Below are 13,780 nucleotides of genomic sequence, written 5' to 3' on the forward strand. Positions count from 1 at the left end.
CCAGCCGCCGCCGCCGCCGCCGCCGGGCCCAGCCGCCCCAGCCCCGCCGCCGCTTCCGCCGCCGCGCCGCCGCCCCGCCGGAGGTGAGCGCCGCCGGCGCGGCCCGGCTCCTGTCAGCGCGGGCCGCCGGCTCCCGCCGGGCGGGGGCGGGCGGCGGCGGCGGCCGCGTTAGCGCCCGCCGCCCTTTCGGGGGGAAGATGGAGGCCGGGCGGGCGCGCGCGGGGCGGGCGCGCCGGTAGCGGCCCCGCGGGGAGGGGCCGGGCCGGGCCGGGCCGCGCCGCGCCGCGCCGGGCCGGGCAGTAACTGTCGCCTCGTTTCCCGTCTCGCCGCAGGACGGTCCCGCCGCGGGCGCCGGCGCTGCCCTGAGGGATGGCCGTGGCCTTAGCGCGGGCGCGGCGGGCGGGCTGCGCCTTTGTGAAAGCGCTCCTGCGCTTCGGGTTCATGGTGGCCAACAACCTGGTGGCTATTCCGTCCTACATCTTGTACCTGGCGGTGCTGCAGCCGCTCCGAGCGCTGGACTGCGAGCGCTTCTGGCTCGTCGAAGGAGTGCTCTTCAAATGGCTCCTGGCCATGGTGGCTTCCTGGGGCTGGTGGGCAGGATACACAGGTAAGCGCGTCCCCTGAACTTAAGGGGGAAAAAAAACAAGCATAAAACGGGGGCAAAGAGTAAAACGGTGATGTTTTAGCGTGGGGTGTATAGGGCAATATGTAAATACAGGGGATACTTGGGGTTCCCCCCCCCCAGGTTTCTTACTCACATGAATTATTGTATTTCTGTTTCAAGATGCTAAGTATTCTGAAACTTTTTTAAAAAAATCATAACTACAAATCTCTCCTGATGTGCTTTAAGTGATAGAGTTTCTCAGTCAATATTTCATTTTAGTATAACCAGAAGTGTGCTTTCTCCTAAGTTCCTAGGTCACTTTGGTTTGGTATTATATGAGAGACATGCAGCTCTTCAAAACAGAGCTGGTTGCACTGTGTATGTGGCCAGTATAGCTCAACTTCTGAGTATGAACAAGCTTTCTTAAATACATGCATCTCTAAATCATTTGCACTTAAAACTATCAGGACACAAGATTGAGGAGTTTGACACGAAGCTCATCTCAGAAGAGTAGATCTTCTGTTCCTTGCAACAGTGGCTGTCTTTTCTGCTGCTTCAGAATGGAGGGAACTTCTTTTATAGGAACAGCAATATATAAAATGTTTCTTGACTAAATGGCACTTCATTTACTGTTAGCAGAGCTGATTATGCAGTCTCTAGGTTTTTTTTCCTCTGCATGCTTGCTTTGCAATTATTACTGAACTTATTTTTACTTGCTAGTGTTCATAGGCTCATCAAGATGACAGACTGAACTGAAATATTAAGGAAGGCTCTTGACCTTGAATACAGTGATTTTCATCCTGGCTACTGCACTTGGTGCAACAGCCACCAATTCTTTATATGTGCTTAGACCTTGGAAAGGGGAAAAAATGACTCTATTGGGTGTGAAACATGAACAGCCCTCCTAAAATTCTTTCCCTCTCTTCTGCCCAGGATGCATCTGCAGGTCTTGTCCATGTAAACAAGGAAAAAAAGGAATGGGAACACACAGCTCTGGAGTCTGGTCAGACTCCTGATTAGTGAGAAAGTCAGTGTTGATCCAGATGGAGCGCTCTTTTTGTTAGGCTACAAGAGCTGAAGCCTCTGTGATAATATGCCTTTTCGTACCCTGTCATGTGCCTTTCCGAGATGCACAGAGTTTCTGTGGATATTCTAGGTGAGCTTCCAGTGCTTCTTAAGGAGATGGTGGCAGCAGCAAGCTAGTTTCTGGTCTGTCGGGCTAGAACTATTGCAAACATTGCATTGCTTCAAAACTGCCTTGCCTGGTACAGCTCAAGCTTTTCCAGATACGCTGTTTTAAAAATCTTCTTATATTTGCTCATTAAAAGAAGTCCACATAGTGTTTGCAGTGGCAGATACATTTTAAATGCCTGCTTTAAGCCTTTAAAAACAAAGTCCTTCCAGGAGGAAGGATTGATCTTCAAGGTGCTTCAAGGTGTATTTTGAATTGGAAATGGGAAAGTTTATCGGCATAATGGTAACATTAAAGTCATACAGCATACGACCCTGTGTACACTCTGCGTATACTGAATGTGATAACTAAAATTCAAGCCATTGTCCCATGACAATATGGTTGTCAATTTTGAAGGCAGTTTGTTTGGGATAGCTTTTACTGCTGACTGCAGAACTGTGTGGTTTCTTTTGCCTATTGCTTGGAAAATGGTCTTAGCATGATCTGCATATCCTAGAGTCTTCTTGAAGCGTCTGTTGATTGGTGTTGCTGATGTATCTTGAAAATTGAAATTCTTTGTTTTACAGTCTTGAAATGTCTTAGTATGTTTATTTGAAGTATCGTTTACAAACAGCTACACAGAAGTGTTTTCTGGGATGGTATATGGGTAAGGAGGCCCTTCTCTTCACTTTCCAGTACGCAGCATGGCTTTTGTTTTGGGGAAAATTTTAAGCAAATGCTAGTAAGAAGTCTCAGTTTAAATGTATTTTCTTATTTGATATGAAGACATTAACATGTTTTATACCAAAAGCTACAAAATAGAGGGAATAGCTTATTTCTTTGTCCTTATCAATGCTCACCACTACATGCAGAATAAACCTGGAAAATATATCTTTGTGGCTTTAATATAGGTAAACAAAGTGATTTATATGCCTATTTCCAGACTGATAGACTTTATAAAATACTGTCGCTTTGTTCCCTCTGCAGAGTATGATGTATGTTAATTCAGAACTGAAATGCCTAAGTGTCTGAAATTTGCAGTGGTACATCTCAAGGTGACATTGCTCCAGCATACTTCTATCTTCCATGCCCCAAACTAAGTCAAAGATTAGCTTCAATATGTTCCATCTTTGTGGAAGTAAATAAAAGATAATAGGTATGTATGAATTCATTGAGAAGATAAAGGACTTTTTCATTTTTGTGACCAGCAGAGCAGAGAACAGTTGGTGGATTGATTCCCCCCTGATTCAGAGGGTAATCAGTTAAATAAGTTTACCTGCTTTTTAATTGGAGATAGTGTTCTGCTTCAATCATTGTGTTGAAGCTGTTTCTTTTTCTTTCTTTTTTTTTTTCTTCATTGGGTAAGAAATTACATGAACCGTTTATAATTACAGACTTAGCCTGGAAACTAGACTCCGGGCAGAGCTTTTTTCATGCAGGTTTGTGTATAGTCTGTAGGAGAGGGCTCAGCAATAAATGCTGCAGTGAGTTTTAGTTTTTCTTCTTTGCTTTGCTAGAGCTGCTAGATTGTTAGTATGTTTTATTGAAGAAAGCTGTAACAGCTGAAGAAAACTTAGGAGCTAGGTCTGCCCTTCTCCCCTCTGCCCCTGTAAGAACCTGTGCTTTCATGTTAGGATCCTAAAGGACTTGCAGAGAAATTACATGAGCTGTGTCTGTATCAGCAATTCTAATCTGTGCTTTATGATAAACGTAGGTGTTTCTGTTTGCAGATGCACTTGATGTTACGTAAAGAGATAAAGAGTATAACTGAGCAAGCAAAATAGAGAAAGGAATAGGAAGAGAAATTGTAAAGATCCCTCTGCGTAATCTTTCTTCTTAAAATGCAAGTATGACAGAGAACTTGGCTGTAATTGGTTGCCTTTGATTTTTAAAGGGCAGAGTATGATGAATATCTATGTTGTTCTCTTGAACTCCATAGTGTTTCTTACAAAAAGGGAAACTGAGTATCTTTTTATGATGAATGTTCAGATAGGCTAGCAGCTTCCCCTCTCTTTTCTAAAGCTTTTTGTGCAAATGTATTGTTTTCTTTGTAGGAGCTGTCCTGTTAGGGCACTCAAAATCTGCGTATTAGTGCGATTTGAAAGGCACATCTAAATATTTTCCTGCCTTTGTTGTAAGATGTGTTCCAAAAAAGGTAAACTCAAGAGTGTTTGATCCTTTATTGACAAATACCTTATTTTCTTAACTTACTGTGTACTATTCTGTGGGATTTTTTTAAGTTCCCTTGCAGTATTTGGAGAACTACATATTCATGGTATATACTGTAATTTGTCATTTAATATACATGTAAAACAAGCTATGGAGCAGCACAGTAGATGTAATGGGTGGGAGATGGAGCATATCTGTGGAGGTAAATCTGTAATGACCTTTGCTCACCTACAAAACTGGTTTTGAAGCAGCTATCTTCTGGATCTGAACTTCTCTGGGCTAGTAGTTATTCCTTCTTAAAGTTTAATATCCTTGTATCTAATCAAATTGCTAAAAATAGTTAGGGCTCGTAGAACAAAAGCTTCCTTGGCTTAAAAATGTTTAATCAAACTGTTTTTACTGTCTTCTCCTGCAAAAGGTGGCGTTGGCTCGTAGTGGTGTTGGGCAATGTAGCGACACGGGAGTGAGAAGTCTATGCAATAGGGGAGTAATTGGTTAGCAATGCAGTCCTGGTGCTCATGATGCTAATCTGGTGCTTGACTCAACACTGCCCAGCTCAGACCCGCGGCCCGGCGCAGCGCTGTGAGCCCGGCCTTCAGCTCGGGCGTGGAGAAGGGGAGGAGCTGGGGGCGAGTGAGTGTCCCCCTTCGGCTGCCTGCCCCGGCTCTCCGCGGCTTCTCTCTCCTGGTGGGGTCAACAAGGGCGCCTGCACCCTGGGAGAGGTCGAGCCTGCAGCGTGCTGTGCTCCAGCAGCCGAGGAGGAAGGGAGCAACTCAGGAGGGCCCTCTGTGCCAGCCTCTTGCCAAGGAACACGGTTTTGCAATAAAACTAGACAAGCTGCTGAGCCTGAGATTGAGGAAAGGAAGAGTTACATACTTCCGATACCATCAAAAAAACCCTGGCAGGATGAGGAAGCTTGCTGGCATCGTGATGCAGTGCTTAGGAAAGGGTGAACTAATGAAGTGGAATTGCCTGTTACTATTCTGTATCAGCGAGGAAGATGATGTCTAAAAAGTACTGTAAGAATATTTTGTTTCTGTTAGGTGAGGAGTTTTCCTCCTTCCTTTTATGTTCAACTAAGTGCAGTAAAATTAAAATTTGGATTTTTTAGGCATGGTCCTCCCTTCTTTGTCTCCTCAGTTATTTTAAAATTTGTTGGCTGACTTGTTTGGTTGTCATCACCATTTTTTTTTCCAGCAGCCATCTAATTTTTTCTATAATTCAAAATTGTCTTAATTTGTATTTCACTAGTTGACAGACTTGTAACTCTTTTTCTTATTTTTAGCAGAAAGATTAGTTCAGCCTTCTACAATTGTAAAAGATAAAGGTGGAATCGCTCTTGTGTGCAATACCACTGCACTGGTGGGAAGAATGTGCATGTTGCCTGCTCTGCTTCTTGTGTCTGGTTGGCCCTGTGCTTTGGGCAGAAGTGTAACAGAAGCTGGAAACAGCAGATGAGATGAAATATTTTTTTTTTCCCCAAAATAAGACGTAAGATATTACTTCAGGACACCTATCTATACCTTCAGCCCGACCATTATTTTCTACTCTCCTTTCTCCCTGCAGTTATAACTTTAATTGGCAATATTTCATTTTGAGGAGTGATCACCACTTGTGTGTGGAGGGGAAAGTCAGGTGGTGTGTGAAATGGGAAAACACAGCAGTTCTTGTTCTATTTTTCTTGTTTGAATGTACAAAGACACCTAATCTGACTCCAGTAGGTTTGGATAGCAGCATATCAGACAGAAACTTTTAGGTTTTGTTAGGTGTTGAATTTCTAGGTAATCTTTGGCTTTAAATGCAGCTTTCTGTGATGTTCATAATTTATGTGTAGATTATACTGAGATCTTTGAACTTATTTTACTATTTGTCAAGGGAATTTGTATGTAATTTATGAGCTACCTTGATAGGCAGAGTTGAATGAGTTGAACGAGTTAAGACATTGGAGTTATTTCTACTGTGGCCTAGGAGCAAAGGTTCACTGTATCTTTACGTAAGAGGAGGGTGAGGAGTAGGAGTACAGTGAACTTACTGTAAACCTCTTTGTGCACATGCTGTGTGTGTCTGGAAAAGGGGTTGCGATACAAGGACCCTTGTCCTGCTTTAATAATGTATGAAATCACTCCAGGAAATTCCCAGCTCTCTTTTTTTTTTGAAACATGAACAGGCTTTACCATAGTTTTGCTTTGTAGTTCATCTAGTGTCAGCAGTGTGTCAAAAGAAGTAGGCTTATCTTTCGTTTTCCTCTTGCATCATTTAACTAGAAAGGGCCACTCCAGAAGATTAGGTATTGAAATGGCCTCTATATTTAATTTTTGTAACTACTGCCTGCTGGCACAGAAACTTAGACTAAAAGCACACATTGCTTTCTTTTTTTTTTTTTTTTGCTAGTGATATTTTTGTTGTTTCTTGCTATTTGTTTCCTTTTTTGTTTTTTAGCATAGGTTGATCACTGTTTCTGCATTTCACCTACTCTGGATAAAACAGAAAGTGTTTAAGGCATACCAAAGCTGGCACTTCTACATAAAGGTAGTAAAGGTGACATTACTGAAGAATATGAGTAGAGAAGGGTGCGAAGGAAAATGATTTATTTTTAAATCAAGGAATGCCTGTGGAATGCCAGCACTGGCTTATGTGCTAGCAGCCGAAGGAATACAAAGTTGTGGTAATTCTGGGTTCCCTTCCTGCTTAGGGCCGAGTTTGCTATTTGTGTGATGTGTTTTCATTCCTCCTACTTCTTCTAGGCCTGACTTTGTTTTTAATGTATCTCTTCATGCTAGTCATTTTACTTTTGCTTGTTGAGTGCCTGGAAGGATAGGACTAAGAATACATGTGAGATGTCTCCCTGTTTTCTGTACCTTTTTTTTATGCTGTTTCTTTATGCTAGGCTCTTAGGAAGCATGCCAAGTAATTGCGGGGAAAGTCTTGTCCATCTCTAATCTGGAAGAGAAACAGAATCTTAGGGAGTTAAACTGTTTATCTCTCGATACTTTGCAGAGTGTATGAAGTAGGAATTTTTTTTCACTCTTAAAATGCAATTAGGTCTGAGCTGGAACATGAGAAGGCATTATGCCTTTGCATTATGCCTTGATATCAGAGAAGTAATTTCTCATTCTTGTATATTTAGCGTAACTGCTCTAAAGCATAGAAATTTTAGTTTTTCAAGAAAACTGAAGTAAAAAATCCATGCTTAACACGGATAAACCCATTTTTCTCTGTTACTTTATTCTGCAAAATTACTTTTTTAGAATGAAAGTCGGACGAAATATATCACTTTCCCTTTCTTTGTCAGGTGTATGTGCGAGAAAGACGTCTTGCCAAAAGTGAGTTTGGCAAGGCTTTAAGCAGCTGAAAATAGGATCTTAAAAATGGAAGAGTTGTGCAACCTTGATTAGGAAGAGCAGCTAGCAAATCTTTTATGGAATATAAGCTTAGTGGTGTAACTTTCCTGTGCAATCTGAGCCAAAATATAGCTCCAAGATACGTAATCTGCTTGTGTTTACTACAGCGGAGTAAAAAATCTAATGCATAAGATGACGTTTCAGCTGGTTTACGAAGGTGTGTAATTGCACTGCTATTGTAGTCGCCATGATCAAGATAATATTCCAGCCGTTTATATTTGCAGTTGCTGAAATAAATAAGGCCAATGTGTTTGCATGCCTGAAAATGCTCTGTGACACCAGTGAGGGATTCTGCATGCAAGGCTGTATTTTTTTCACAAACATTTCAAGCAGATAGTACCACTGAAAAGTCCCAGCCTTTTGGTCTCATCCTTGCACAGCTTATTCAGTTTTCATTGGCCACATGTGTTAATGGTTATGTGATGATCTGGATCATGGCCCAGATCCACACTAAAACTACCCACCCCCCATTTTTTTGGGGGGGGGGAGGGCTGAACGGCTTAAAAAAAAAAAGAAAGAAAAAAAAAAGAAAAAACCTCATCCAGTATGTAACCTAGTTGATTGTGCAGATGTGGTGTAAGAAGATGAAATGAGTTGCAAAGAGAAAGATGACCTGACTCAGAAGAGTCAGCTGGCAGTACCAGTATTAAAACATTTGTGAAACTATTGCTAATGGCCTCCATTTAAGACAGCAGTCTTGTGAATGGTAGTTCTCTAGTATGTGATTTAAATCCCACCTTTTTCTACTATTTTATTGTTTGGCTAGTGTTATTTAGACTGGAAAAGTACCTTTTGCAAAGTTCCTTTGGAGAGGAAAACTAAACACAGAGCGAGAGTAAAGAGTTGCTGTGAATTGAAAACTGGTTGATAAAGGAATAAATAAACCTAATGGTTTGTGCTGGTGAAAGCTTAGCAGTGGGATTCCTCTGAAACTGTGTATGCTTAGCTGTTTGTCAGCTACAGAGACAAATGTGAAGAACTTCAAAAGTAGTTAAGCTGTGTGAATAGACAACAAATTGCTGGAGAAATTGTGTTGACCAGTCCAAAGTAATAAATATTTAAGTTAAGCTGCAGTTTAGGATAGTGATTAGTATTGTGATGGAGAGCTCAGTGGAACTGTTGGCTGGGTGCATAACTAATACATCGTATTACAAAATACATAAAGAACAAGATGGAGAATAAGGTGAAAGACATCAGAGGTTCGACTTCACCTTTTGCTGTTCTTCTCTCAATAGCTTCAAAGCAATTAAGAGGGGGCTCTAAAAGTGGTGAGAAGTTCATTAATTCAAGTTGAAATCAGATTGGAACAATTTCATTCACACTTGAACTGGAACTGAACTGGGTCTATTTACAAGGTGAAATTGAGTAGAATAGAAAGGAGTGATCTCTGTATTTGTGAAGGAGGAGACTTTTAATTTCATTGAAAGGTAATAAATTTAGACCTGATGAAATTTAATGAGACTACAGTGCCTATTTTTTTTTAAATATTTTCATTATGTCTTTTCACAAATATTTACTTTCCAAGATACCCAGTGTTGATGACCTCACTTCTTTCGAGTCATACAATACAATCTGGAAACTTTTTGTTTAAATGTTATGGTTATAAAAGATAAGAAATTTGTCCCTGTGTAACAATTCTAATAGTTTGATTACTTAGAGATTCACCACAATTTTGTAATTCAGGTAGATGGGGATGGGAAAGATTAATAGCTTTATTACTGCTTCTCACTTACATAGATCTAAAAATAGAAATGGTGTTCTAAGGACAAGGGCTAGTGCTGCTGCGGTTTGGGAGGAGGCAGTTTCTGGAAAATTGAGTTATTAGGATGAGGGCTTGATTGGTCTTTTTTATTTTTTATTTTTTTTTAATTCTTTTCTTTTGGTGGTCAAAGGAGGATTTGTCTGAGCTTTTAAAATACAGTTTCATTTGTTTTCCAGCACACACAAGTTGCAAATAGGTACTGTTCCTGTGAAAGTCTGGTATCTGTGTTTGCTTGACACAACTGGAAAAAAAAATTAAGAAAAAACATTAAGAATAGATACTTCTACTTATTTAAGCATCAGTTATGTTTTTGAGGATGATATTTGAGGTGGGCCATTGAACACTATTTTCATGTCAAAGTTGATGCTTGGGTATTTTATCATATGTGTAGATAGGTAAGTGACTGTTTTTAGCGTTGTTTGGTTATGGGATTTGGCTACTTGCTTGTTTATCATCTCCTCTTTCTCTCACCACTCCCATACTTCTCATTTCTCTCCTTGCAAATTTGACTGATAATTGACCAGATGTTTCAAATTTCACAGATAATGATGTTCTTGCAAGTTTTATGAAAACTAATAGCTGAGCAGACAAGAGAGACCCACATTTGTGCCTCATTTGAGGGTAAATCAGACAGAATTTGGTAACTGTGCGACTCATATGACCCCTGCAGTATGGCCAGTCAGTGCATATGTATTTTCAGATTTGGCCACAGTGCTGCCTTGTCTTGTCCAACATGTTGCGGAGGAGAAGGTTAAGCAACAAGTTTTTGGGAATGAGGCTTTATTACTTCTACTGTTTCTGGAACGATTTGCTAGCCTGGCAGTGGCAGAAGGTGTGTGAAGGAGCATTCCTTCCTTTAGAAGATATTTTAACCACATTGTTTATCATAGCCTTTTAGATGCAAGAGGTCTATGTAGACCTATTTAGTCTAAATATTAAGGAAAAAAAGGATAAGGTGGTAAAAGAACTTAAAAGGACTTAAAGTGTGTTTTAAGGCTTTCTACTTGCTTTGTATCTAAAGAAGGGTTGTCATAACCTCCTAAAAGGAGGAGTTGATGTGCATCAACCTAGCTGAAACTCTTGAGAGAAACAGCGATTCCTACATTTCTGTAGGCGAGACAGAGCCAAAGAGAAAGTTGGTTATGAATCTGACCTAGGGGTATGTGGAAACATGAGGCTCAAGGTGTATTTGAGAGATCTTGGAGAGAGCAAGGTGTAGGTGGGAAGTGATGTGACATTCTATCAAGAATGGTCTGTACTATCATGCGGCACGCATGAAGGCATTACATTAGAAAGGTGGCCTCTTGAATTTCGTGCCTGAATTTGGTCTACTTTGATGTGCATAAATATATGTATAGATGGTCTGGCAAAATTCCAACTCTGGTAACTGCCAGTTTCCTTTCTAAATGCATTCTTTTCATTTAGATAATGTATTCATTTTTATTTCCTGTGCCTGTCTCTGGCATTACTAAAAATTCAGCTATTGTCCCTCCTAGCAACAGCTTTACTTGAAAATAAATAGTTACGGCCTGTATAAACATTTAGATGCTGTGAAGGCCCTATGAAATTCAGTTCATACTTGTAAAAATGTTTTCTGATGAGGCTATAGCTTTAAAAAAAAAAAAAGAAGTCTGTCTGTTAAGCCTTTCCCATGTAATGGATTACTTGAAAATAAATGGAGGAATATTTTAAGTATCTGAGACTTTTATTCATGTCATCAAACCTAATACGTCCGTCTCCTAACACAGCAATGTAAGAAGGAACATTACAGACTGCAAAGCATTTACCCAGGTAAATCTGTTGTCATGGACCTTTTTAAAGATTGCCTGGTGCTTTTATGGGGCTTCTGGAGTTTGACAAGACTAATACAACAGAAAGCTACAAGACCCTGGTGCATGTCATAGAATCAGTAAGGTTGGAAGGGACCTCTGGAGATCATCTAGTCCAACCTCCCAAAGATTTCCTGGTGCTGGTTCCACTGGGGCTTGAACCCAGGACCTTCAGCCTGTAAAGCAGATGTAATAAACACTACATAAGACCTTTGTCCCATCAGAGTTTCCTCATCTTTCTGAGAGAAGGAAAATATGGAAAGGCATCTTTCTCTCTCTATTGCTCACATTCTTTGTAAAGATTTTAACAGCCTGCTAAAACCTTACACCTAATTGCTGAGCCACGTTGGTGTTACCATGAATGGTGTCACAGTGCATCACCGTAGGAATGTTAAGAGTTACTGGAGTAGCTGATATGGTAAAGAACAAACCATATCAGGTGACACGATCCCTCCTTTTTCAGTTTCATTACTGTTCTTTACTGGTATTTGGGGAAAACAGTGTGGTAAATTGGGGGTGTCCAGTCACTCGCTAGGTTTATTTTGAGGCAGAGTTTTCTTTGACAGAAGTCTAGAGGAATTGACTGGATGAACAGAATTTGATGTTTGAAGTGTATTGACCAAATTCTTACTCTGTGTGAGTGTTTGGCCTGAATACATTCATTTTTGCCTACTTTTTTTAGTTTGTTTGAGGAGAAAGTGATTTGTAATGTTTTTGACAGGTGCTTTGTAATTGTGCGAAGATGCTTGTAGTCGCAGAATATGACAAGTTACCTATAAAGTACTTTAAAATGCCAGTAGATATTTACTGATTATTAAATCCTTTAGTTGCAAAATGGGATTTTGAGATTCGTAAGGAGACATCCTTGAGTCTGTGGCACACTGGACGTGCTCAAAGTATTGAAGCTGCCTTCCATGGTCTCTTTCACAACTCAGAAGTCTCATTCCTTTACTGGGATGCTCTCCAGAAGGACTGTAGCTCTACTATTTTTAATTGAAACATTTGAAACTTTCTTCTCTTTTTTTTTTTTCCAGCACTCAACTGATGTCATTTTTAGTATTTGTTTCCAAACTATACGGAAACTTTTTTTTTTTTAACCTAGAAGATGTGTATTTTATTTGGGGAATGAGAAGAGAGAGAGAGAGGAGGAGAAGCCAGAATTACTGTCATGCAAGAGCATATTCCAGAACTGGGACCTGGAGGGTAGATACGAGAGCACACTGTTCAGAATATTTGAATGTATTTGTTTGTGTTGAATCTGACTATTTTAAGTCGGTAAAAAGTAGAAGTCCGCTCCTGAAACTTCCAGTGAGATAGTCACCCGCAAATCCAAGGTATTCCATGTGGTTGTCAGTGAGTATAAGAGGCGTAAGAGGATTGTTTTTGTAATAGTAATACATGTCTCTGTGTGTTAAACTTTTATATATGTATAAAAAATAGGAACAACAAACTCTGCTGCTTCTCTGAGATACATCAGCCAGAAAAATCTAATGAGGGAGGCTGGGATTTCTTTTTTTTCCTTATGGTTACTTCATTTGTAACAGCCTGAGAGTGTCATTAAAGTGTCACTTACGGTTTTACAATAAAGGACTTCTGCTTACTGGCAACCTGAAATGTGAGGACACATTTATTTTGTAAGGGTCACTAAACTACTGTGGGATAACCTGGGGCATGGATTTAAGTATGAGAAATTAGCTATCTGTTAGCTTGGATTTTTTTTTTTTTGTGTTGTATCAGTATTTGTACCAATATTTGTTGCAGCTTAAGTTCCCAGCTGGAATTATTCTGTTACCTGTTTTACAGCATGCTGTGCAAATTTACAGGGGCCTCCTCTTTTAATAATAAGACTTACATACACAGAAATATAAAATTGAATTTAGGAATCTGCTGTTATGTTAAACTACACCACTACCACCTTAATATTTACTATTAAATTAGTTTGATTAAAGTTGTGATAACTGAACACTATTTTTTCCCATCCTTTATAAAATCTGTTATCTGAAAAAATGGACATAGTATCTGAAAAGTCCAAAGGGAAATGTTTGCAGTTTTTGTTCATGTTACAACTTTTTTGTTTTGAGGGCTGTTGTTGGTAAAGTCCTGGAAACCTAATGGTGCAAGCATTCCAGGCTTCCTTTAAAAGGTTTGTCCTTGTACTTCCTTGCATCTGTATCCAGTTAATTTTTTGCTTCTTTGCATGCCTTTCATTTTAATTTTTTTTCCCACATGTCCAATTGCTTGGGTCTGTTTTATGGTATATGATGATCCTAACACATTGGAATTTCAGTAGTGCACAAAAGTGTGTGAGGGGAGAAGAGAGTCATGCTTGATCAGTACCCAGATTTTTGTGATAGTTCAACTTATTCTATTCTTGCAATCTCAAAATGCATTGTGTGATTATACTTCTGTGCTTATGGTTGCTCAGATTGCTCACTCAGTAGCTCTGTTTCTCTATTTGGGTTTGGCTAAGTTGAGGAAGTTTAAATAGTCAATGCCCTTCAAAGGGAAACAAGCTCCTCAGTTCTGAGGTCACTGGAGGGAGACAGCAAACAAATGCCGGTAATTGCCCTTTGCCTTTCCCATGTAGGCCATTTAAGAGAGATAATCTAAAGATAAAAGGTTGCCCAAATACATCTAGCATTTCTTTTGTGCGTTGATTATTTATAGTGTATCATGAACCAAGCTGGAAAATGTCAGTGATACAACAAGGCACAGCATCAATAGCATTTTGTAGTGATTTAAGCAAGATATGAAGAATACAAAGAGGAAGCTGAAGTTAATTTAGATAGTAATGACTAGAGCTGGACCTCAGGGGTGGTCTTATGACCTCCAAATTCTTAATTT

The 13,780-nt window shown here is 40.0% G+C and overlaps 1 protein-coding gene across 1 annotated transcript in view; it reads left to right on the plus strand.

The window, feature by feature from the left end:
- Positions 1-331: 331 nt before the first annotated feature.
- Positions 332-13,780, plus strand: part of LPGAT1 (lysophosphatidylglycerol acyltransferase 1) — a 67,922-nt gene continuing 54,473 nt past the window's right edge. The window contains exon 1 of the mRNA XM_062571853.1: positions 332-607. Coding sequence (XP_062427837.1) covers positions 370-607 — 238 coding nt within the window. The 5' untranslated portion in view covers positions 332-369. The remainder of the gene's footprint in view (positions 608-13,780) is intronic.

This window comes from Rhea pennata, chromosome 3 (genome assembly GCF_028389875.1).
Source record: "Rhea pennata isolate bPtePen1 chromosome 3, bPtePen1.pri, whole genome shotgun sequence".
Taxonomy (NCBI): Eukaryota; Metazoa; Chordata; class Aves; order Rheiformes; family Rheidae; genus Rhea; species Rhea pennata.